This window comes from Pithys albifrons, chromosome 17 (assembly GCF_047495875.1).
Source record: "Pithys albifrons albifrons isolate INPA30051 chromosome 17, PitAlb_v1, whole genome shotgun sequence".
NCBI classification, from domain to species: domain Eukaryota; kingdom Metazoa; phylum Chordata; class Aves; order Passeriformes; family Thamnophilidae; genus Pithys; species Pithys albifrons.
In genome coordinates, this window is record NC_092474.1 from 5,317,824 (window position 1) to 5,343,554 (window position 25,731).

At 49.6% G+C, this 25,731-nt stretch overlaps 1 protein-coding gene across 14 annotated transcripts in view; it reads left to right on the forward strand.

Annotated features, from left to right (window-relative positions):
- NCOR2 (nuclear receptor corepressor 2) overlaps nucleotides 1-25,731 on the forward strand; it is a 232,456-nt gene that overhangs the window by 122,409 nt on the left and 84,316 nt on the right. For all 14 annotated transcript variants that reach the window (XM_071571895.1, XM_071571904.1, XM_071571906.1 and 11 more), the window contains 3 exons: nucleotides 7,809-7,865; nucleotides 12,909-12,961; nucleotides 23,483-23,549. In XM_071571895.1, the coding sequence (XP_071427996.1) occupies nucleotides 7,809-7,865; nucleotides 12,909-12,961; nucleotides 23,483-23,549 (177 nt within the window). The remainder of the gene's footprint in view (nucleotides 1-7,808; nucleotides 7,866-12,908; nucleotides 12,962-23,482; nucleotides 23,550-25,731) is intronic.

A 25,731-nucleotide genomic window follows, 5' to 3' on the forward strand; every position in this document is an offset into this window, starting at 1 on the left:
GGGGAGAAGCTGCTCTTCGTTGCAGTCAGATCCTGAACTGTTAGACTGTGATTGCATTTGGAGAGGTTTTAGGGACTTGGATTATAGAGGCACCAGAGGGACAGCTAATATCGAAGATCCAGGTGCCTCCTGCCCTGGATATGTGACTGGAATCACTTCATCTCCAAAGCTGATCTGTGAAGTTGCACCCGAAAAAAGTACCTTTTGGGAAATCTTTGCAGTATAACACAGGAAAACCACACACACTCGAGTAAAAGTCTCAACTGTGAGTGCAAACTGGACCATTTCCAAAAGGATGTGTGAGAATGGGAATTAATATTTTTGATATTGTCCATAGGCTAAACTAAGAACAAACAGTGGTCAGCATTGTCGGAAGTATTTGAGTCCTATTTTCAAAAATGCATTTAGTCCTTGAAGAGTCCTTGGAAGGTGCTGTCGGGAGCTCAGGGGACCGTTTTGGCTGGAGGGTGCTCAGGTGTAGGATGGAGTGTGTTTGATGGGCACCCCTTTCCAGGAACCAGGTGCTGGCAGAGTGGCACAGGACTGCCTGGGGAAATCAGGTTGTGATGGATGCCTCAGTTGTTGCTGGAGGTTGACAGCAATGCAGATGTTGGGGATCTCCAGAATTAAACCCTGTGAGTGGTTTTAGTGTATCCCTTGCAGAAGGAAGCTGATCCCTACCAGGTCTGGCACCTCAAAGGTGGTAGCTTTGTGACACAGCCTCCTTTAGGGCTTTAATTTGCACCTCTGGGATGTGTTACTTTTCCAACAGGATTTAGCTTTTTTCCACATCAAATCCCCATAACCTGGGCAGATCATCTGTGTGTATTTTTAGCTGTGGCTTTATTCTGCTGGGCCATTCACGGGATTCCTTGCATCTGCCTTCCCTTGAAATCGATACCTGGGCTTGAAGATGTTTTTGTGCTTTAAATGGAAATTTCCAGGTCCCTGGTTAAGAACGGGAAGGAGAGCAGTGTTTCTGTTGCTCCACATTGTGCTCTCTGTCTTTCCTGGGACATGGGGCTGGCTGAGCTCTCCTTGGCAGTGTGTCGTGGAGGAAGCTGCCCACCCTGGCTTGGCTGGGTGAATTCTCCTCGAGTCCCGAGTCCCCATCAGCTACCACACACATGTGTGTGCAGAGGTGCCCATGCTGTCACTGACCATGGAGCCCACAAGTTGCCTGTCTCCAGCTCTCTCTGAGATAGACACAGGTGGTTAGAGGCTCCCTGCAGATCTGCTGTGCATCGGAGCCAGCAGGACTCCTGCTCAGAGACCAGCAGATACAAAGCAGCTCCCGTGCTTGTGTCAGGCCTGTCCCTGCAAACAAGCACACGTCAGCTTTCCACTAAAACATTGCACTTATTTATCAGAGAGGGAGAGGTCGCGTCAGGACATGGCGTGACTTCGCCCTCCGCTGCCATGCCAGGGAAGGGATGCCACGTGCTGTGACCCACCACAGTGTGGCAAGGGCTGGGATGAGTCCCCCCCACGTCGCCCCTGCGGGTGCCAAAGACTTGTGGCCACACGAGCCCACCCTGATGCGCTGTCAGCCCTCCCTGCTCTGCTGTCAGCCCTCCGAAAAACTGGGCTTGATGCAGTGCAGGCAGTGGAAGCAGCAGCAGCGTCTGTCTTGCTCTCAAGATTGAGCTGGTGGAAATCAATAAGATTAAATTTTAATTCATTTTCTGTCTTGATGTGTGTTCCTTCAAAAGGGCACAGCTATCTATCTATAAATCCAGCATTATGCTGTAAAATTGGAATTCAAAGGATTGTTTGGAACTTCTTCCACCCCCTGCTGCTGTTATGTCTGTGTGGAGTATGTTCCCAGCTATCCGTTTACCCTCCTCAAATACCTTCATAAAGGATTAATGCCCCATCCATAAATAAGAGACTAAATAAATGAAGTCTTTTTGCATTGCAAAGTATAATCTCGCTGTTAACTAATCACAGACACTGAGTGTGACTCAGATTCTACAGGGATTTTATGTCTGTAGAACTCTGATTTTCTATGAACTCCTGATTTACATGAAAAAGGGAAGAATCGGGTCTGCCTCGTCAGCACAGAGCTGGTGCAGTAAATAAAACCTTATCAGTGAAAGTGCTTTTGAGCATTAAATCTGCAGGGTTTTTTCAAATTCTAGTTTACATGGTAGTTGGGATGGGGGCATTTCATACTTGGCTGGTGAAAGGGCCTTCTTCATTTTGCTTTTGTTTCTAATAACTTTTATTCTGCCTCATCAGGGCTCAGTGATGCAAAATGAGCTTCCGAAGAGTCTGAAGAAAAACTGGAGAGGCTGGAATTCAGATGTTATTTACACATCTGCGTGATAGGAAGATTTCCAAAAAGATAAAATTTAAACAAATAGCCTGGGGTAATTGAGAATCCTTTTGGGTTTTTATTGAATTTTAAGAAAATTCGTTTTTTAATGGTCATGATGTCTATTTTTGATGTCCGCTTCAGGATCCGAAGTTCCCAGTAGGTGCATTGACTCAAAAGCTTTGTCCATGACTAACCCAGACCAGATAAGACCTTGTCCTGCATTGTCAGGTCCTGAAAGTCAAGATGAGAATTGCAGAGATCCCAAATCTGTCAGCGGGAGAAAGGCAAACCTTGCAACAGAGCTCTGGCTCCTTCCATTGGGCGACTGGAGCTTTCCTGTAACCACTGCAGTGCCAAGACTTGGATTTCTCCAAGTTTTCTGTGTGATGCCAGCGCTCTCAGCAGTTTGGCAATGGTGAAATCTTCTGCCGCATTTCACAATGGCAAAGCCTTGCTGCTACCTCACTTTAACCTAAATGTGCCTTTGAATGGCACTGTGACCTTGCAGACAACAGAGCAGGGTGAGAGGGCTGTTGTGTGAGTGTCTCAGGGTTCCCCCCCTGGTGGGGATGGGGTATGAGAGAGCTGAGGATCAAAAGTGTCTGGCACTGATTAGCCAAATCCAGAGACTAGAGAGTAACTGAAATGAGTCGGCTTGTCATGCTCTGTGCAGGGGTAGGTGGGGACTGGTGTGAACACATAGCTCCAACGTAATCCATTTCCTCCATTTTCTTACTATTTGTGATCAGTCATTTGTGACCCCCACTGCATCATCTGCTGGCCTCAGCCTTGGGGACAGGGCTCTGCCACTGCTGGTGTGCTGGGGAGGTGGCTCCAGCTGGGCACAGCCAGGAGGGGGTGTGTGCAGGGCACCCGTGTCCCATGGGTACCCCTGGAGAGCATCAGACCCTGGGCCAGGTGAGAGGGGCCAGGCACATGCCATTGTGGCTGACCAGTGTCCCCTGATGGTCAGAAACGTTTGCGTTCAAGGAGAAGGGAGGGCAATCATCCTTGGGCTCTTGCAGTTGTGTTGGGAGCACTGTGGTTACCATCTCTGCCAGCTGTGGGAGCTGGGGATGGAAGAACGTTGGCTTCCCTTCCTGCTGTGGCTCATCCCACCTGCTTTGTGGGGAGGGCAGCAGATTGCTGGAGTGGTTTAGCTCTCAGAGAGTGGATGCTGAGGTTTAAAGGGGAAAAACTTAGTACCTGTGGTCACAGGAATTACATAGTTTCCCCCATGGAATGGGCACTGCCAGGTTGTGGTTTGGTCCCAGCAGATCTTGGCACAGAAGTAGGGCTGTTGACCCCCACCCCAACTGCTTTCTGCTGTCTGCAAGGAGATAATCCCACTTGGGGGTTTCCATGAGTTCTGCTGACCTCAGCCACACTTCTGAATTTTGTGTTAAATAAATCCCTCTCCAGCCTGCCTCTTTACCACTCTGCACCAACACAGCCCTGCCTGTTCCTAGGACAGAACTTTTCCCAGAGCTGCCCTGGGTGTGGTCTCCTGCCTCTGGAAAGGCTTTGCATATCTCCATGTGGGACATGCCTGGTCCCAAATAGAAACCCTTCCATTCCCCAGCGCTGCTGCCTACGGGCTGCTATAAATAACCCTGGGAGCACGGTTCAGCTGCAGCAGCTTTGTGCTGCATGGAGCCATGGCTGGAGTCGGTCCAAGAAAGTGCCGCCTCCTAATTTCAGATCCGCTTTCTCAAAATAACTCCTGTGTTTCCTTCTCTTCCATTTTTAAACTTTGCTTTAAGAAGAGCCCACGCAAAATCCCAGACTCTCCGTCTTATGGTTTCAGAAGCTCCACTGCCTCGTGGGGTCCTCCCATCATCCCCACGGGAGCTCACATGGCCGGGAAGTTACTCTTCTCCCTGCTTTCCCCTCCCAAGCCTATTTTAAGTTTCTTCAAAGGAAAAACAAGGAGCTGGAGTTTGCTTTGGAAGCCAAATGGTTTTAGGCAAGAATGGAGATCTTTGTAGTCTGCAGGGACTGTTGTTGGCAAAGATTGCTTTAGCTTCAGGTTTGTTGTATGATCATAAACCTGATACCTGTGTCTGTGTCGCTGCCAATGCCCCTGCCTGAGGGAGGTTTTTAGGGGCAGATGCTGCTGCCTGGGTTCCCTTCTGAATCTCTGGGACTTACAGTGTTTGTGGTTCAGACATGCTTATTGTGGCACTTAATCCCTCAAATATGCACTTGGAGGTCTAATATGGGATAAGCTTCACCTCTTCACCTGAGTCATGCTAAAATGCGCTCCAGAGGAGGTGCTCCTGCCCTCAAAAGTGCCCATTGTTTGCTCATGCCAGTGCCAAACTCAGAGCTGCTGATGGGAGCAAAATTCAACCTCAGGGCTTTGGTCCCTCCTTGAATGCCCCTGCTCCAGTGCTGGAGCAGTATTTCAGGATTCTCTGCCAAATCAGGGAAAGAGGTCTTTGCCTGCTGGCTCTGGAACTGTAGAGGGACCTTACAGTTTCATGCACCTCACCAGAGGTAACGGGTCAGGTTTGCTTCCCAATACATTTCTTTCTGTTAAACAGTGGGAATGCAGGCACGAGTGGGATCATTCAGCAATGCAGGACGAACCCTGTGGTTTCCTTCTGCAGAGTCCATCATTAAACATACTCCTAATGAAATCAGTATTGGAACCAAGTCCTGGGTGGCTGTGCCTTTGAAAAGGAAAGAATTTACCACAGTTCTTGGTGGTCTTTAGCAAAAGTCCTGCTGCTGTGGGGAGATCTGGTGGGGCCTGCTTTTGCACCTGAACAGTTTGAGGTTTGCCTAAATTCTCCAGTCAGGCTTCTAGCTCGCTGGCTTCTTAGGCAGGAGCACATTTACCTGTGTCTGTCTGTCCTTACAGATGAGCCCCAGCATGGTGGGAACTCTCTGCTGAGTATTCTGTGTCCTTCCCAGTTCTGCCGCCAGCTCTCACCTCACTCTGCTGGGCCTTTCAGACAGCTCTTTACAGTTTTGCTGTGATCTGATAAATGCAGCAAGGAGCATCAGCAATTACACTGGGTGTCAAGTGTTAATTGGGCAGCTTTCAACATAGAGGCATTTCTTTGTGTACGTACAAAGATATGACGTGCTCGGAATAGCTTCCCCTCCTGATCTTTCGTTCTGGAGACGTGTATATTGCAGTCAGTTAATGCAAGACAAATTATGCCATTCTTCTTGATTCGCCACATGTTCTGCCTATGGTGATTTGCCTCTGGCTTGTCTCATTAAGTTGTCTAAACATGGCAAATGCAGCAGCTGAACATACTCGGCTTTTTCTCAAAGTTAATCACATTGTACACACAGGCCTGCAGCATCACTGGTCCCTCGCTGTGCCATCCACCTCTGCCAGGGCATCATCCCCCAGTGCTGGTGCCCAGGAGAACAGGCCCATGGTGGGACTGCCTGCCTCAAGTGGAGCTGCAATCTTCTACCCATAATTACGTTAACTGCCAGTAATTGGTTTGCTGCTTTTTGTCACAGGGGTGTGTCAGAAAAATTTGGGTAAGCTGATGCTTCCTACTCTCCAGCAACCAATGACGAGCAGGAGGGCAATGTCCAGATCACCCTTTTGGCAGCAGATGTAGAGTGTTTTTAGCAGTTTTAATGACCTCCCTGAAAATCTTACCCCCTGGTTTTAATACTGTAAGACTTCTAAATGCCACAGTGCTGATATTCTTCAAGGTCAGCAGGTTTTATAAGTCATGGAGACCAAAATATTAAGCTCTGGCTCAGAGAGAGACATTTCTGTGTGATGAATTTTTCCAAAGGGCAGGTCCCTGAATGGACTTGGCTCATTCCCATGAACCAAGTCAGGTGGGCAGTGGGGGAAACTTCTTTCAGTGATCATGATGCCTGTGAATCCCAAAGTCTGCTGTGGGGAGCACTGCAGATAACCAGGCAAGGATGCCTTAACAGCAGGGCTGCTGCCTGCCTCGTGCATACATGTGGGGATGCTGCCAGAGTGTGCTCGCTGTGTGGTTACATCTCTCTTAGCATCCTTGAAGTCTCTTCTAAATTGCAAAGAAGCTTTGTGTCATCCTGGGCATACAGTAAATAGAGGAACTGGAAACATATCCTGGTTGCCTTGCTGTGGTGAGGTACCTGGTGTAGGCTTTGCAGCTGGCCTGGGGCTGGTTTTGGCGAGAGCCATTCTACTGGGGCTGTTTTCCAGGGCCCTGAGCCTGACCAGGGGCAGAGTGACTCACGCAGCTGCTTGGGGCCAACTCTGCTAAAGTGCACACTGGCAGATCAGACTGTGTGTGGGTGTGCAAAGCCCTGGTGTGGTGCTTGCATGCCTACAGCTGCATCAGTACTTCTAAGGACCCGACACCAGCGGGGGAATAGGCAAAGCTTTTAGAAACCCAGCGTGGGGGTTTATGTGGGGGTAAGCAGCAGGGTCGGTGCCAGCCTTTGGTGAGACATCCCTGTGCTGAGGCCCAGGGAAGCTCATCCTACCCTGAGCCAGCATAAAGGTGAGAGGTCCCTGCTGCTGGAGAGCACTGTGAACTGGACCCCAGAGCTGAAATCTGTTCCCTGCCCCAGGGGATCTTCATCTACGGTTTGCCAAGCCCCACTGGCTCTGCAGGAGCCCAGACCCCAGCCCTCTTCTGCTCCCCAGCCCTGGGGCTCAGCTCCCTATTTTAGGCTGGATTTTCTCTGTCCCCTACCCCAAAATACCTGTTTTTTCTGAACTTCTGAAAAATCCATCTCCTTGTCCCCCTCACTGTCAGGTATTTGGCTTCAACAGCTCAGCCTGTGGTGTCAGCAGCATACAGCAATCTCGATTTATCAGACTATCAGCAGCCCCCCTGAACAGCCTGGCTTTGCAAGGAAGTGCTGTTTACTGAAAATGTCATCTTTTATTTAGACTCTTGCTGCAGCCAACCCATGTCTTTTTTTCAGACCTGTTTAATTAGTAACCACCGCACAGCCCCTGACGTGTTCCTGGGTGGTTTTTTGCCCTTAATAAGCACTAGGTATCTTGGCCGGGGGCGGAAGGGGGACGGAGAAGGGCTCCTCTGCGGCAGGGAGGGGAGGGAAGCGAGAGCATGACGAGGAGCCAAGGGCAGCTCAAATCTAACGATCACATGCTCATGAAGCGATGAATCCTAGAAAGGGCATCTCTGCGTGCGTGCCGGTTCGCCCGCCCTCCTCCTCACAGGGCGGCTGCACGGAGGTAACGGGCACGATCCCCTGCCTGGCACCCAGAAGGGTCAGGGATTCAGGGCACTTCCCGGGCAGAGCTTGGATGCATTAAAGTCATGATAACTCAAGTGCTGGAGCCTTTTGCCTGCAGGGATTTCCTGCGGCTCCAGGGGCTGAACTGGACCTTTCCACCCACTTTCAGGCAGGAGTGGGATTTTTGACGGCTCTGTGGATGTTTTGGAAGTGGTTTTAGCAGAAGGGACAGCCGGAGCAGAGGGCTGTGACTTGTAATGGCACAAATAACTTTTCTCCTCCCTCTCCTCTTTCCTCCCTGCAGAAGAAGGCGGAGGCTGCCCACCGGATCCTGGAAGGATTGGGTCCCCAGGTGGAGCTGGTGAGTGTTTCCTCTGGCTGTGGGGAGTGGGAGCTGGGCCGGGTTTGGAGAGGTTCCTGGGTGGTGAGCGATCGCGGCACCCTGTGTGTATGTCTGTCAGGAGGAAGTGTGCTGCTGGCCCAGACCTCTCGCTGGCAGAGCACCAAGGCAGGAAGCAAAGTGACTGAGATGAGTACTGAAACACAGGCAGACACACACAGAGAACACTCTTTGGAGAGACTTAACCCTTTGTGTGCTTCTTCACATGCTGCAGCAGAACTGGAGGGTGGAAGGACCTCCAGCACAGTCTGCCTCCACTCGGGGTGCTGATGGCTTTGTCTGTTGGTGGCAGCCACAATGCTGGGTCTGAGGCTGCTGCCTGCACAGCCAGCCCTGGGGTCCTATGTGGAGGGATGGGTGTTTGGACACTTCTCTGTCCCACCTGCTATAAAGGGAGGAGGTTGCTGGAAGGTGCTCTGTGAGCACAGCCCGGCCACAGCTGTGATGACCTGCAGGTATCGGACTTGCACACATCCTATTTCAGTTCCCCTCATGCACAGGGAAACTGAAAACTTAGAAAAAATTGCCAATAGCAAAAATCCATCTTTAAGTCAAAGGAGTGATTGCTGGAAGGGTGGCTGGAAAACAGCCCCCAAGGGGCTGAGTCCTGGAGAAGCGTGCCTGGAAAAGGTGCGGTGGCAGAAACGTTGCTGGAAGGATCAGACAGAGTCTGACAGAACATCTCCTGCTTTGCACCAACTGTGGGATGCAGTGGATGTGAGGTAGGAGCAGGCAGCTTTGGCAGCTGTAATTTGCACTTGCCTTGTGGAGGTGGCACTAATGGCTGTCTTCCCCAGTACGTAAGGGAGAGGTCACAGGGGAATTACTGTACGTGTCAAAGCCCACTTCCTTGTTGAGGAGGTAACACTCATTATTTTTCCTCTGAGTCACCAGGGTCAAACCCTTTGCTCTTTCTGCTCTGAAGATTGGCAGTGCCTGGGGTTGGTGCTTTCTCATCCAAAAGACGTTGCATTTCCTTTCCTTCCTCCTCCCCTGTTGTTTTTTTTTCCTCCTGTTTTTCATTTTTCAGTTTGTTTATGCTTTGTCCCTGGGTGCTGACACTGCACAGGGGAGCTGTTGCAGAGCCCAATGTCGCCTTCCCTTACTCCTTGGAAGGCAGGAGAAAAGGGGAAACCTCTCTGAGAAAACCCTGCAAAACCCCGGCTGGGCTCTGTGTGCATCTTGCAGACTGTGTCATTTGTCTGCCCAGAGAGAGACACTTCCTATGGCCCAGCCCCCATGCCATGTTGGGCACAGCAGCACCAGGACCTGCCAACGGCCTACAAGAGACAAGATGAATAGTCAGATCTTCTTCTGAGTTGGAAAGGGAGCAGCTCCAGGAAGGAGAGCAGCTCTGCACTCTCTGCCTGATACACCGCCTGATACGCCACCTACTCCATCATGTTACCTGCCACGTGCACCAGCCCAGGGGCTGCCCGGGAGTCTCCCACAGGGAGGTTTAGCATCCTGGTGCCGCAGTCCTCCAATCTCTGGAAGGAGAGGTGTGGCTGTCACTGAAATGCAAGCTCCTGTGTCACTGTGGACTCTGCTTGGATGCCATGCTCCGGTTGTTCAGAGAGCTCTGGTTAGTGCGTTCAGAGCGGCGATGGTGCTGGATGAACATCGGCGCGGTGGCACAGCATGACGGGCTGATGGAGCGAGATGAGAGGTCACAGTGGAAATTGGTCGATCATGGCAGAGAGGCTGGAGGTTATCAGGTCCCAAGTGCTGCTGGCAGGATGGAGCTGAAGGCCCAGGAGTTCTGGGAACCAGGGATTCAGTTTAGATCTCGGAAAGCTGGTGTTCCCATCTACGTCAGGAGGAGATTGACAGTAAACCAGGACTCTGCTTATTTCATCCCTCCAGTGTAGCGGTCATAAAAAATGACCCCATGTTTTCCCCAGGGAGAAATGTCTTTTAAATGCATAGTCTGAACGCTGCAGTGGCCAGAAAGCAATTGAGACCTTTCATTCTGTTTTATTTCTAAAGAGCCTTAAGTAAATCCAGGGCTTTTCCAGTAATAGCTTTGCATTGCAATTATGTTTTTCTTAAATGTCATCCCCAAGAGAAATGCATTACATGTCCCTAACCCTGGAAAAACACTGTGGATGTTTTGAACATGTCACATTACCCTTCTGACCTGTCAGTTTTACTTCTGCTTATGCACTGAGAAAGGTGGAACTCTGTGCAGATTGCAGGCAGCTCTGAGGAAAGATGCTCTTTCGCAGCCTGTTGAGAGTAAAGTTTCTTTAACTATTTAACCTGTGAGATAAATTCTCTTACTTCCACTGCATGGGCTGAGTTATGGTGCTGAGGCTGTTGTGGAGACAGAAATCTCTTTGAAATGCTGGTGTCATATGGATCTTGTGTTTGGGTTCCAGAGTTCCTTATTTCTGAGTGTTTGGGCATTTCTTTTAAAGTGATGTATTCCAGTGCTTGTCTGCTAACACTTAGGTTTGCTTGCTAAGAATTTAAGTGACTGTTTATATCATAGATGGGTTGTGGTGGAAAGGAATCATCAGCTTTTGGTGAGCTGGCTCACGTCAGGGCATCCATAAGGTCCATGTGCACATGATCATCTTCTAACCCAGGTCCAAATCAAAATGTTACTTCCACTGCTTCTCTGAGGAAGAAGGTCTCTGTGACCCACCACATGCCAGCTTCTTTCCTTCAATTTTTGTGAGCAGAGAGGGAAGAAACACTTTCGTTTATTGGTATTTCCAGTTCCTGCAGTCTTCTTCCAAGAGGCAGTCACTGGTCAAGGCCACGCAGCAGTCCCTCCAGTCAAGCCTTTCCAGGGTGACTGTGGACGTGATGCTCTGGAACTGTGGCTTGATTTCTTCTCTCTGTGGTGCAGACCTGCTTCTCTGGAGCTACGTGATGAGACGGATGTCTGTGTTCCTCTGAGCTTTCCAAGCATGAAGTGCACAGCCAGCTCTGAGCCTGGAGTCAAACCAGCAGATCTGAGAGGATTTATGATAGAAACACCCCTGGGAAGTGACACCACTGAGAACATGTCTCTTTCACAAGGACGTGCTTGTCCCTCTCTTCTGCCCTGCCTCTGCCAGCATGGGGTGGCCAAGGTGTCTCCTGGCAGGTTGTCCCCTGGCATTCTTGCAGCCTGTAGTCCCCATACCAGGTAACAGATGCCCAGATGCTGCCGTTCCCTCCTGGAGCACCATGGTTCATCTTACTGTGTCTTTCTGCCTGGGAATTACATGCCTCTGTGTGCCCCTTCTGCCTGGGGATTACATTTGCTTTCCCAGCAAAGAGGGACATGTCCAAGGGCAGGCAGAAAAAGAAGCTGATGACATGGCTGGAGCCAAGATGCAGCTGTGATGGGGTGCAGAGAGTAGGAAGAGCTACACCCAGTCTCTGTTCTGGATGGATCAGTGTGGCTGTCCCAGCATGTGGCATGGGAGAGGTGAAACAGAGTCTGTGTTATGGAGCAGTAGGAACAGGCTGGTGTCGAAAAACGAGCTTCTGTGCCAAACACCTGTGTTGGTTATGGGACGATACACAGAGAAGGTGAGAGTAACACCTACTTCAGACTGGAGGAGAAAGGAACTCACCTTTGTTTGCAGGTCCTGTCCCCTCCAGTGCTGCACAGCTGATTAAGCAGATGCTCAGCAGATGTTTTGCTCTTTTCCTGTGTTTAATCTGAGATGAAATCGAGTGGACCCAGAGTGCGTTGCCTCAGCCCAATGACCACAGTAGGAGGGTAATCTGATGTGTCTGTATCCATGGCCCGGGTGCTGTCTTCAGCCAGGAGTTGAATGTCACATGTCTCTATGCCTGTGTTTGTCCACAGATGTTAGCTGCTCACAGCTGTTTTGGGGAGGGTTTGTGGATGATCTGCTTGAGTACTTGCATGATGTTTCTGTGGTTGGACCTGAACTGTGCTCATGAGATGCCCAGTTTCTGGTGATGGTTGGGCCATGGCAAGGTTTCAGTTACTCCAGTCCTGGACACGTTCACAGCAGCTTAGACAGTGACTAGAAGTGTTGAAGGCCTTAATCCTGAGCATCCAGTCAGCCTGCTGATGTGGACACAGTTGATTGCAGGTCTTGGAGTGTGTCCTGAGCTGTTAGTCACAATAGGTGGGATTGAGCATGGTCTCTGTGGTATCTCTCCCTTCCAGAGGTGGGACCCTGTGGCATGTTCCTGAGGGTACATCACCCTGTGGATGGGAAGGGAGAGGTGGCCAGGGCAGTGACCAGCTGGAGGTGACCAGGCATGGATGCAGCTCTCCTGACTCCCGTGGAAGTCCCCAGCATGTCATCACTGAGGATGTGGGGGGCTGAGCAGCCTCATGATAGATGCTCACATCTGGTGCTGGAGACAGCCACAAGCTCTGGGCTCTCCAAAGGACAACCATGGAGAAAACACTTGTCCTGCTGTATCCCAGTTGCCTCTCCTCAAGGGCAGACAAACACAGTTCTACACATGGGTGCTGGGGGACTGCAGGACCTGCACCAGAGCCAACCCACCCCTGGCATTGCTGTAAACCCTCGGGGTGAAGTGAACACTTGTCCTGCCTGCAGTTGCCCATGCTTGGCTCCCTGGGAGGGCTCAGGCAGGCTTTTGCCGCGTAGACATAACAACTTGCAGCGCACAGACTGTCTCTTCCCGCTCCCCAAGCCCCCCTCTCCCCTCGCCTCCCCCGTGTCATATGTTCCAAGGCGCACTGCGTTTTTCAGTCGGTGAATAACAGCCACGTACTCGCCGTGCCGTGTTTATCTGGACGATGTCGCAAATTGCTTGTTCTGAGCCAGCTCTCTCGAGCTCTGCCTGCCCTCCCACGGGCTGAGCTGGGATGCACCGGGACTTGAGCGGTGCTGCCGGGAGCCAGCACCCTCCAGTACGGCCAGGAGCGGGGCTGGGGGCACAGGGACGGGTGCCTGGGCTGGGAACCTGCACCGAGGCGGCAGCGCTTCTGATAGCTTTAAGTTTCTTAATGTCAGACTTTACCTTTTATACCTTCATTTTTCTTATTTATTTCAGCCATTATACAACCAGCCTTCAGACACCAGGCAGTACCATGAAAACATTAAAATGTAAGTATGTGGCAATAAAGCTGTTTAAATGTCAGGTTGGGCATTAGGCTGGAGTGGGAGGGATGCCAGCTCGCTCCCAGACCTGGATTAAAACTGCCGAGGAATTGTGAGCATCCTGTCAGAGCTGTTCTGGGTGCCTGAAGCACAAACCAGCTCCAGGAGCCCAGCAACTGGGAGCTGTAGCATCAGGCAGGTGCTGAAGGTGCTGTCTGATTTTTTCGGGGGCGGTGGGGGGGTGTGGGGTGTGGAGGGGGTGGATGCAGGTCATGGCCAGTCTGTTGATGTTTCCCCAGAGAACACTCTACCTTGAGTGCTTTTTTTCTGTGTTTCACCAATACTGAAGTACAGAATCAGCTGCCAGCATGTGTGTGTGTGTTTGTGTTTGCATGTGAGAAAGATGAGGTAAAATGGAAAGTTGCAATTACAATTAGATTTTCATGAAGGACCTCTTGAATGTCTAATAACAACTGGTTATTTCAAAGATACTTACCAAGACTTAGCAATCATTTAATTTGACTTATCACCTCAATACACGATTTAATCATCAGCGTGTGTTTAATAAGCACAGTGACTTCCTGCATATAGAAGAAATATAACTGATAATGAGAATAGAGATAATTGTGATTATTGTTCGAAATTTAAATAGTCAAACCAGATCTGAAACTTTTCATTTGCCTTGAATGAACTGATGATTGCTCTGAGCTGCCTGCAGCGTGTCTATTTTCGTACAGGCTCGGTCAGCTGGCGATAATCATCTTTAATAATCTATTAACAAAAGTTAATAATCTCTTGCTTTTCAGTGGTATGTTAATTGATACTGGGGAATTATAGGGGAAGAGTTCCTGTACCTCTGCTATAGGGGAGAGTGGTAAGAGCTGATGGCGTTTAGGGGTTGTCTTGTCCCCAAGACCTGCAGTGAGGAGGGTTTGCTGCCATGACCCCACCACTCACTGCCTGGCCCTGCTCTGTTCCTGCTCCACCCAAGGCTTCCTGTGTCATCCCAGCAATGCACTCGCTGTAAAACATTCCCACCAGCATCACCCCCAGCCCCTCAGTTCCTGCAGGGTCTGCCTGTCAGTTCAGGGGGCTGACAACTGATAAACCACCTTGTGCAGCACCAGATGCTGGCCCAAGGACGTGTTTTCTGTGTTGTTGATTGTGTCTCACCCCTGGCACTGATGGTGTGTGGAAGTCACCACCTCTTGAGGACCCTTAAAGAGCCCTGCAGCCTTCCCAGTCCAGGCACTGAAGATGGCAATCTCAAGCTGATGGCTAGTTTTGTCCTTAAAAGAATGAGTTAAAAGTAGATCCAGATACTTCACCCACTCTGCTTTCCCCTGCCAATATTGGTAGGTTTGTGATCACATTTTCCTGTGATTTAAACAATTTCCTGTCCTGGGTTGCTGACTGAAGGACAGGCGCAAACAAGAGGGAGCTGAGTGCGCAGGTCAGGAGTGAAACTGCTGACAAGGGGTGAAGCCCCATCAAACCAGCTTTCCATGCCATGGGAGCACGTGCTCCCCTCCGTTGCTCTCTCTGTAGGCATCTGTGGGGTTATCCACACCCTGGCTAGTCCCTGTGGTGGCAATGACAGACCAAGGAGAGGCTGGAACAGGCAGGCTCAGGGTTAATGTTTGCTGTGATTAATGCTGCAAAAATACGGGAAGGAAACCACACATTTTAATGAAAAGCGTCCATCTCGTCCTTCCAGAAACCTGGCAATTAGCTGCCTTCAGCTGGTTATTGATGCCAGCCACTGCAGTTACAGACCTAGGTCAGCAAAAGGCCCCTGAGCGATCTGGACTACAGATGTTGGTTGCTTTTGGCCGTGGGTTTGTCTCAGAGGTCCTAGGATCTGATCTGCACTTTGCTACTCGTTGATGGACATGCAGAGAAATCGATGTGTCCTTTCTCCCAACTCTGTGTTCCTGCGGCACGTTAAAGGACATTTGGATGCTTGGGAGGCAGATTGGAAATCAAGATTTCAGTGATTCTTCCCAGCAAATGATTCAGGGTCCTTTGACCAGGAGGAAGACTAAACTTTGCTGTTTTGACCAAATCATGCTTGGATGCTCACATCCAATCTATAACTTCTTCTTGGGCCACATTTGACAGTATTTTTTGTCTTTTCCTGGTTCTTAATGTGTTTGTGCCTTTCTGCTTCAGAAGAGCAGCTCCTGCTCCATAACCTGGAGGCGGCTGTTTCCATAGGAGATGGAGTAAATCCTCAAGGTGCTGGGAGACACCAGCAAGATGCATTAGAGCACCAGGACTGCTGCCAGGACACCACAGGTTATATTTTGCCAAGGTGTTATTGGATGCAGATTTTTCTGAACAGCTTCACCCTGTGCAGATTTAGCCATGATGAAAAAGCCTTTTGGCAGATTGCTGGAGAATCATCTGGGTTTTGATTCTGTCCACAAACCCTCATTGCATCCTAGCTGCGTTGTGCCAAATGGAAAGTGCTGCTGTGTGAAGCTGGTTTGGAGCCTCATACCTGGGCACAAGGTGGTTGGACTGTAAACTATCACAAATATCTTTTATAGGTTGTTTTGGTTTTTTTTTTTAAAGTTTCCTAGTGTGGATTTTTTTCCTCAGTTGAATGTTTGCAAATGTCAGTGGGAAGGCATTTGAATATCACAAAGCCAGAATTCCTCGATTTCTCCACAGCTCTACTGTCTGCCTTGCGACACTCATTTAATTCTCCCTTCTTGTTTGCTTTGCTTTTCAGTTGGGATGAGTCACGTATGCTAATAGAGCTGACTGGGGACTTACCGGGAGAATTTCTACTCTTACTAAAATGTTACTGGTCTCTTATTTTCATGGAGTTTTATGGCCTGTCTCCTATTCAGTACAGTTAAAATTAATTTCATGCCCCAGTTCATTCCACTGTTTGCAGCTTCAAAAGCTTTTAAGTCCTATTTAGCTGCCTGGCTGTGCTCTGTTACCCGTCTGCGTGGTCCCTTTGGTTCACCTGTGAGTGCAGGCTTCGAGCAAACATGGTTAATTTTGTATGCTACATCTGCCACAGGATCCAAGGCACCCTTGAGTGGTTTGTTCCAAAGACTTGACCTACCTTTGATGGGACTGTGTCCTTTCTGTTTGAAATACCTGCTTTGTTGGAGGAAAGGGCTCTGCCACTCTGTCATCAGGAAAGGAGATAGAAAGACTGCATTTAGTGCCCTCATTTCGTAGGGGTGTGGTGAGCTTTGCCCCTGTAGCTGGCTTGGCCCTTGCTGTTTTTCAAGGTAGGAGTATTTTGGCTTTGCAACAGACCAAGTTCCTTCAGAATGAGTCACAGCCCTGAACACGACTGGAGACCACTTGAGTAATTCTGCATCAGTTGAGGAGGTTACAAAGACCCTTTTTTAACATTTTGATGAAATAGAACCAATGCAGAAGGCACTTAACTGGTGCACCAGTGAAACACCAGTCTCTTTATTTCAGTGCTTTGCCAGATGGATGCACAAGGATGAGAGATGCCCTTCCCACCCTGCCATGGTAGTGACGTTGTGTATTCCCCAGACTCCTGACTCCAGGGATATTAACCTTCTTTCCTCCAAGTGTTTGAAAAATGACAAGATGTTGTTCACATGAGCAGGATCAATTACCTGCTGTCTGTCTGGAGAGAGAGTCTCCAAGGGGGCCTTCGTCTCTACAGCGGGAGATGCCTGCTCGGTCAGCCATGAAAAACAGCCTGGGTAGGACTCTCCTCCCCCATTTTCCAAAGCAGTCATCTTGCAATCATCTTCTGTGAGTTTTGTATTTGAAAGCAAAATGTGAGCTTCTGAGCCTTGAAAAAGCACAGAAAAGGAAAAGTGAAGAGCCCAGGGTAAGTGCATGCAAGGTGCTGTTCACAGGGTTTTCTTTAAACTTTTCTTCTGAGATCTCCTTGCTGTTACATTGAAAATCAGGGTGAAACCAGGCTGCATCCCCTTGAGATGCTTGGAGAGGTGTTGGAGAACCAGGGTCTGAGTGTAAAGTTAAAACAGATCAGGAGCTTGCTGTGATTTGGGTTTTCTCATGTGTCCAGATCCAGTGGCAGCAGAGCTGAGTGTACTGTTAATATTTGCTCATCTGAGTTGCTGTCTGCAGCTTCTCAGGGAGGGGAGTGGAACTTTGCAGAATCAAAATCTGAACTCAGGCTTCTGAGTATCTTGTTGTTTTCTGAATGCCCCCAAAAGAGCAGAACAGTTTTCTTCTGAAAATCTCAAAACTGCAGCTTTCAAAATCACTTGTCACGTTGGAAAATTTAAGTCATCTTTTCATTACTTGCTGTTTAGGGGGTTTAGTAGCACTGGATTGCCTCTAAATTCATAGTTGAATCCTGACATGTAACACAAATGTTCTTTCAAACCCTGTCATTACTAATGCATTCTCTTTCAGGTCTTTTTATTAGTGCTTGTAGACATTTTCCTCATTAGAAATTCACCTAGCAGCTCCTCGCTCATCCCATTCAAGGTTTCTCATCTCTTTTATTCTCTATTGGCATGCACCAAGGCAGCAGCATTACCTGGTGATGAATTACTAAATGATGGAGACACACACAGCAACCTTCTTCTTCCTCTTGCCAGTGAAAAGCGAATACTGGTTTTGGGGGGACTATCTTGCAACATTTGGACTTGCAGTGTCAGCTTGGGCTTCAGGAGAAGACAGAGTCATAGGACGGGTGCCTGACTGATGGCCAGAAGTGCCATTTTGGTCCTGAGCTTGTAGGTGCTAAAGAGGATAGGCAGGAATTTCCCATCTGTTGTTGTGGATGTAGAGGCCGCTCCATGGGTTACTTGAGCATCTTCACAAGGACATGGGACAGGGGCAGGCAGTGCTGGGGCTCTGGCCAGTGCAAGCTCTGATAGCAAGGCACCTGTGTTTGCCAAGGCATCTCCTCCTTGGCGCATCTCACTGGCCTCAGCGTGAGAACCAGTGAAGTAACAGCACAAACTGTTTCATGAGTTACAGTGCTGAGGTTGGACCTCCAATGCTGAGAGCAGTTTGGAGCTGCAGAGGACAGGATTGAGAGGCTGTGAGACCCTGAGATGGCTGCTTTCTCTTGAGCATTGTTTCTGGGCACAAACAGCCTGCCTGACTGTATGTCCAGAGTTATGAACCTCTGCCACTGCTTTCAGAGGCATTAGTGGAGTTGGGGGGTTTAGCCCATCCCAGTGCTCAAAGGCTATGGGGTAAACTGACTAAGGATGTGCTTTACTTTTCTTCCCCAGAAAACAATGCTGCATATTGCAGCTCCAAGCAGCCGGCTTTCCAGGAGCATGCCCTGCTGTGGGGTTAGTAGGTCACAGTGTGTTAGCAGCTGGAGCTGTGTGCTCCAGCCGCTTCAGAGCGAGCAAGGGAATGCGTGCGGTGACCCATGAACAGGGTGACCTGCTCCCTGCCCTTGCTGCAGGGTGTCCTGTGGCTGCAGGGAATCAAGGACTCCCCTGAGCTGTGGCTTGGGATCCTGGTACCAGTGATGAACAGGAGCGGCCTCACCGGGGGAAGGACAGAACTGTTTTGGTCTCCATTGCCTCTTGGCTGGTTTCACCTCAGACTGTTCTTGCTGTACTCCTTGGGTTCCCTGATTTGCAGATCGAAGATCTCCCTGTGCTTTGTTTGGCTGGAGTTGCCAGGAGCTTCCTCCATTTCCTACCCTTGCCTGCATGATCCCTCCCGCTGTGCAATGGCATTGCCAGCTGCTCGCTGCCTCCTTCCCATTGCTCTTTGTAGCTTGGTCCCTACTTTGTTTTCCTTGGCTGTTTGATGAAAGACGTTCCTGTGTAATTAAATACCCCTGATTAGTTTTGCTCAAATAGCAAACTTCCTTTCATCTCATCTTGCACTGACTGAAGGGCTCCGCAGGCTCAGCCAGGTGTGCCGCAGTGCATCGGTTCTTTGTATCATTGGGAGCCTTATCCCAGGGCTTTGGCAGCATCCACACGTGGGTACACACCAGCCTGACACGCATGCGTGCAGGCACATCCTTTTAATATTGCAGCCTCCGGAAGGATCATGGCCAAGTCATTCGTGTGGACCTGTGCCAAGTAACTCAAAAGTCAGAGTTACAGGTTCCCTCCTTGACTGGCTCCATTGTGAAAGCCATAAAACAAAACAACCTTGGGCCAAGCCAGTGAAGGTGGAAGCGGCTGCTCCCACAGGGCTCACTTTGCTTTGCCCAGAGTGGGAGATGGGTTTCACTCAGCAGTTTGGAGGCTGGCTCCAAGAATCTTGCTCTGGTGTGGGCTCACCAGTGGGGCTGAGAGATGAGCATGAGTTATACAAGGATAAAAACCTCTTGCAGAGAATCACACCCAAAATTAGAGACAGTGTGTGCATCCAGCTGTCTGGAGGCAGCTCTGTGCCTGGCATCTGCAGAAGCTTACATGGTCAGTGTCTCTCTGGAGAAGGCTGTAGTGCGTGACCCACACTGGCTTGTTTCCCGCTTCCTGCAGAGGAGCAGAGAAGTTCCAGGAAAAGCTCCTCTGGTGACCAAAGGGCTGGAATAGCATTTGTAACAGAGAAGGTAACTGCATGTGGTGTCCTAACCCTGGAGGAGAGCTGCCATCAGAGAGGAGCATTAAAGTGGCGCTGCACTGCAGCAGGCGTGTGGGAAATGGCAGCCAGTGCTGGGGGATGCTTTGTGAAGCTGAGGGCCCACCAGAAGCAAGGTCCTTCCCCATGGGTACCCCAGGGAGCCCACAGCCACGGGGAAGTCAGGAATGCAGATGGGCACCATCCATTAGGTGAATCGTTGACCAGAAGAATGGGGATGTGCCATCTGGCAGCCTCTAAACATCAGCTCACTAGGGACTGGGAGGCTCTGTGTCTGTCTCAGCCTGTCCTGTCCATAGGGACACTGCAGAAGACAGGGCAAGGAGCCCTCATGTTCTCCCCACCCTGTGTGGTGTGATGTGCCAGCCCAGCAATACTTAAAACTGCCCACAAGAGTCACTGTTGCTTTATCTAAGGAGCCTCCATTCCTCCCGTCTGGGAGCTGCCTGATTTCTTCCCCTCTCTGTGGTTCAGGTCTCCATCCCTGACGCTTTTCTTGTGCCCCAGAAAACCACAGGGCCCAGGCTGAGAAGGAGGAAGAGGATGGAGGAGGGTTGGCACCTTGCATGGGCGACGTTTCATGTGTGCCACTCCACTGGGGTTATTATCGTGCCCACTCCCATTAGACAGCCCTCACCTTCCCTCCTGTGCCGCAGTGTCATGCTCAGCTCCCTGATTTGCCCAGGGAGCACAGCGTGTGCTTCGGAGACATGTGGCCCGAATTAACCTCCCTGCAAACGGTTTCTAAGTAACAGCAGTACATGTAGCAAGATAAACTGTGAAGCCTATTTATATTTACCGAGATTTTATTAACCTTTGAAAGGTTGACCTTATGCAAAAACAAAACAAAAAAAAGATAAAGTGGCAAAAACATTTAGGGCATGAGGGGGTTTGTTGTTGTTTTAATCCTTCCACTCTTTGATTACTTCAGCCTGGGTGGTGGTAAACATACACTGGCTTTCAAGGCATTCCTGATTTTTGCAGCTGCAGAACCATTAAGCCTTTGCCTGTATTTGCACTTTCAAGGTCAGCCGTGATGCACAACTCAAGGCAACCCATCAGCTGCGTCAGAGCTGCTAATTTCTTTCATTTACTCTCCTGTTTCCCGAGAAAGAGCAGCCGATCCAGCACCAGCTGTCAAAGCCACACATTGTTCCTGGATGTCACCCAGGCTAGTGTGGGGAGAGCAGAGGTTGATTTAGCGGGGCTGCTCCCAAGGGACAATCCATGACCTCTTGTTGGGGACCATCCCACGCTTGCTTGTCACCTCAGCGATTTCCCTGTGTTAGAGCTTCCATGAGAATTGGAATAAACAAACAAACAACCGGAACGTGTCGGGCACAGTGACCCGTCGGGCCTTGTTCACACAAAGCTGAAGCCCTGGAAGGAAATCTGTCCGACGGGAACTCTGCAGGAGGGTTTGCTGCCTGCTGTGGCACCACACGGCGCCGGGGCCAGTGACAAAATCTCACTGTGTGTGACATGAAGGGATGAAGGGGCATGTGAGGAGCTGGGGCTGACACATGGGTGCTGGATGCTACTGGACTGACCTTACCCATATGTCCAGAGATACATGCTCTGGAGCACTGGGGCACAGGTGTTGTCCCACTCCTTGTTTCTCGTTCCTTCCTCCCTGTGCAGCTGGGCAGATGTTACTGCAGCTCTGTACCTGAGTTTCCCTCACTTTTTAAGGCAGGTGAATGCTGTTTGCACCAAGGTGAGCAGTGAGGTTTAGCTCAGCCAGTCACCTGCAGCCTCCTTTGAGACTCCTCCATGGGTGCCCGACAAAGTCAGAAACAAAGTGCCATTGTGTTGATCCAGAGGGAAAAGCCTTTGACAGCAGCAGTAATTATGAATATCTCTAAGGTGGCCTCTGGAGTTCATAGTGCAGCCCACAACAGCAGCAGGTCCCTTTTAAAAATGTGTTGAACAAGAACAAAGGCAGTAAGTGCCCCGTATGTGAGTTTATTTGTTTTTTCCTCCCCCAGTGATCAATGACACTTTGATTCCTGTAACAGAATCAAAGGATGTGGCTTGCTACTTAAGCCCTGGCTCAGAAAACCATTTGTGGATCCAAATGTCAACTCTGCAGGAGCCTCCCGCCCCATCACTTGGCTGTGCTTTCTGCCAGTGTGGGCTCCCTGGAATGGGGAGTGCACAGGGATTTGGGGTGGTGTGGCTAAGCTGGGGACTTGGGAGTCTCTTCCCTGCTAGTGGCTGGTGTTTTCCATTGGTATGATCACTGCTTGCTAGCAGTGCCTTGGAAATATCAAAGGGTTCAAGGCAGAGTCAAAAGGAGTGAAGACATGGTGCTGCAGCTCATGCAGTGATCAGGGACTCTGTGTGCATCCCTTGCCTCTGGTAGCTGATTAAGAGAGGAAAACAGAAGTTACAAAAGTGGATTGGTACTATTAGAACCAAGAAGCAAGCCTAATGAGTTTCCTCCTTGATAAACTAAAAGGAGGCCACAAAGCTGAATGTGGCTGTGCTGGAGGACTTAGCCCCGTCCCAAAGCCTGTTGCTGTTCCTCTAGCAGCTGTGCTTGATCTCTGAGGGAGTCCTGGTTGAAGACCCCTCATCCAAAGGGGTCCATTTGCAGGTGGGCAGGGATCCCCCAGCACACTGCTGGCACAGAGGTGCAGCCTCAGCAGTGGGCTGGATTCCCAGGAAAGCACTTGCCATGGTTTCACTGTCATTCCCATGTGGGCCAGCACATGGTTCAGTGGTGTAGCAAGAAAAGAGTTTAAAAAGGGAAAAATGTTGATGCTTTGATGCTCTCCATCCCTAAATTTAGCCAGGACTGCCCCCAGTCCTCTCTCTAAGTGAACTGGACCTTGTGCCCCTTCCCAAACCACTCCTGTGTGCTGCTGATCAGGCTGAGGGATTTACAAGGAGAGAAGGATGGGTTTTCCCCTCCCGCTAGCCAGGCAGGAGGGCAATGAGGAAGTGGCGAGGGTGTCTCTTCATTTGACTAAATCCCACAGAATGTGCCTACATGAGACTGCTAAGCTCCTGATCAGTAATTACACACTGCAGCTCTGCCTTTAATCAGGATAAAAGACTTAAGGGAACTCCTTTGCCCCTGGTCTCTACCTTTTACCTAGAGATTTTATTGCTGTGAATATTAGTAACAGGAACAACTGCAGGAGCTTGGCTCTGGGGCTCGTGCGGGCTCTGGGAGCTCCTGCAGCCCTTCCAGCTCCATTCACCTCTGGTGCTCCTTCTCTTTGAGCAGTTATTTCATGCTGTCTTTGGAAAGCAGAAAGGAGAAGAAAGCAGGTTGGTGTCTGGGCAGACACTGCATTTGCGGTGGCCAGTTTCTCCCTTGAGGTCCTAATTCTGCAAGTGGCTGAACTCTCCTGGCTGCTTGTTTGCTGCTTTGTTGGGCATGTTTCCAAGGAAGCAAGAGGTCAGGAGATAAGTGATGCAAGCCCTACTGTGATCCTGCCTCCTTATCAGCACCTAGAAGCCTGGGGTGAACAACCCCTTGGGAGCATGTGTGCATCAACAGCCCCATCACTGCTGGCTGTAGGCACTGGGGTGCTCAGGGTGGCCTCTGCTCAGGGAGTGCCACCTTCTGTCATGCAGAGCTTGGCCTGAAAACCCCCAGTTCTTGGGGTTTTTCAGATCAACACATAAAAATAACGAAGAAACAGCCTGACCCATTGGTAGATGCAGAGGTGAGCATCTACCCACATGTGATGCTGAGCACACAGGGAAGGTTTGCAGAATTGAGAGTTTGTGAATTAGTTCTCAACCTTAGTCCTTGGTTTGACAAGAGATGTGGGTGAAGTTCCCTGTGTCGAAGGGTTTGATTGTTTTTCTCTAAGCTGGTGTGAGGTCGCAGTTAACAGCATTTGCTTCAATTCCAGGTTAAGGTGGAAGCTGTGTTGCAAACTCCTTTGAAGTGGGGAAAGCCAGGCTGTGTATTTTAGCCTCCTCATTAATTGGATCTCATATTTTTTTCTGTCTTTACAGAAACCAGGCAATGCGGAAGAAGTTAATTTTGTACTTTAAGAGGAGAAATCATGCGCGCAAACAGTGGGTGAGTGATTCCCTTAGACCTTATTTTATACGTATAAAGCCGTGTAATTCATTATGTGAGAAGGAAAAGGATGATTTCCAGCAGAGAGGTGCTGGTGCTCAGTACTTTGCCTATTACATTGCTGTGGAATCTCTTCTGCTTAAAATAACATGGATGTGAAGTAGAGGTCCCTGATCCTGCTGCAGGCAGCACCTCCCTCAGCAAGTGCCCCCCGCAGAGCAAACACGTGGGGTTGGCTTAATCACAGCAGAGCCCATCATTGATCTCAGAAAACCTATCACAGCATAAATGTCTATTTTGTGAGTAATTCAACCCTAAGAGAGGTGTGAAACAAGCTGACTCTGCTTCCTATGAATGGTCTGGAGACTGCTCTGACTCCTTCCAGCTGACCACAGAGCAATGTTCTAGGAATTTGTGGTTTAAAACAGAATTCAAGCTCTGTGCCAGTTTGTTTCTAGGCAGCTTTGCCAGCTGAAGAGTTCTGGTGTCCTTTAAGGAAACGGGTCTTGATTAGGTAAAGGTGGGAGTGATTAGGAGGCTTCAGAGGCATTTGTTGCAAGTCTCCAGTAAACAGAGGAGAAAGTTCAAGTGGGTTTCACAGAATTTATATGTTTTTGGTGCTGACAGTTGTGGTCGTTGCTGGCGGGAGCTGGGAAGCAGAACCAGCACAGAAAGGGAAATGCCAGAACAGCCAATGGCCCCCACCAGGAAGGTGGATTTTGTGGTGGCTGTTGGTGATGGGTGAGATGTAGGGCTTCACATTTCATGTGGTAGGTGTAAATAGTGTCTCCTGACTCAATATCTCTGTTCTGGGACAAGCTCAGGTGCTGGTGTCAATGTCTTCCAGTGGTTTAGGTTTGCTCAATGTCTTTGGGGCTGGGTTTGGACAGAAGTGCTCTGGTTCAGAGGAGTTGTTGGAAAAATTCAAAGTAACGAGCCTGGGAAGTGGTTGGAAGGCTCTGGCTTTAAAAGTAGCTTTCAAGACAGATGTTTCTGAGCCAGTAATCTCATTATTTTCTTTATTATGGTGAATAAAGGCATGTTCCTTTTCTTTCCCATGCTTTGCTTTTTCCCCTTTTTATAGTAGTCTGCCAAGAGCCACAGATATTGCACTCCATAGGAATGATTGTGTCTCCTGTTTGTGTCCAAATACATGTTCATTTAGACTTTTCCATGATAAAACTTCTTCCAAGTCTCTAGCAAGGGCTTCCAGGGCTTACACCTTCCACAAGATGTGGTGTGGCAGTCAGATACTGCTCAGGGCACCTCATCTGGCACAGCTGAGGACTTCTCTGTGGTGGGAAGCAGATCAATATTCCCTTCCTCAAAAGAGGGATTGCAAAGCATTGTGTGGTTTTGTTGGAATCAGGAGGGAAGCACCCGGGAGCTGCCTACTGGTGAAAACAGCCAGTTACTGTGCTAAACCTGGAGTGAGTTGCTCAGGGTGAATATCGAGGAGCTGGGGGAAGAAGTTTAATTAGGCTGTAAGAGCACAGTTCCTAAAATACGACTTGCAGGAAAGTCGCCTGTCATGCAAAATAGGTGAATTTCTGCCAGCCGGTTTATTCAGTGTCCTTGAAAGGGGATTTTTCAGTTTAGGGAAGCAGTTTGCCTATTCTACAAAATAGGCAACATACGGTTGCTGAATTTGCAAAGTGAATACATTTGCTGATTCTGTTTGCAAAATGGGTATGCTTAGCTATTTTTCTGCCTATTTTGTAGCAGACCCTATTTTTAGCAAAGCCCATCTACGTGCCAGCGTTTCTTTCTGGCTCTTTTACTTTCTGGGGTATTGTTGCTGCCTGGGGCTGGCTGGAGCAGGGTCAGAGCTCGGTCCCTGCAGGGTCCAGCCCCCGGAGCCCCATTCCCAGGGGGTCTACAGGGCTTCCTCCTGCCTTCGCTGAGGTCAACATAGCAGAAGATACTTAATTCCATCAGGGTAATGCTGCAGAGAGGGAATGGTGAAGGGAGTTTTTCTGGGTGTGAGAGGTTTATCTGCATTAGCCAAGCGAACAAAACTGTGGGCCTTTCATAGAAATTGAACTGGTTCCTCCTGTCACCTTCACTCTTCTCCTCCCCACCAAAGAGCTGCTCCATTCCCTGGAGCTGTGAGAGCGTGGGCTGCGGGAGGGCTTGGGCTTGGCACAGCCCACAAACTGCCTTCAGCTGCTACGGCGGTGTT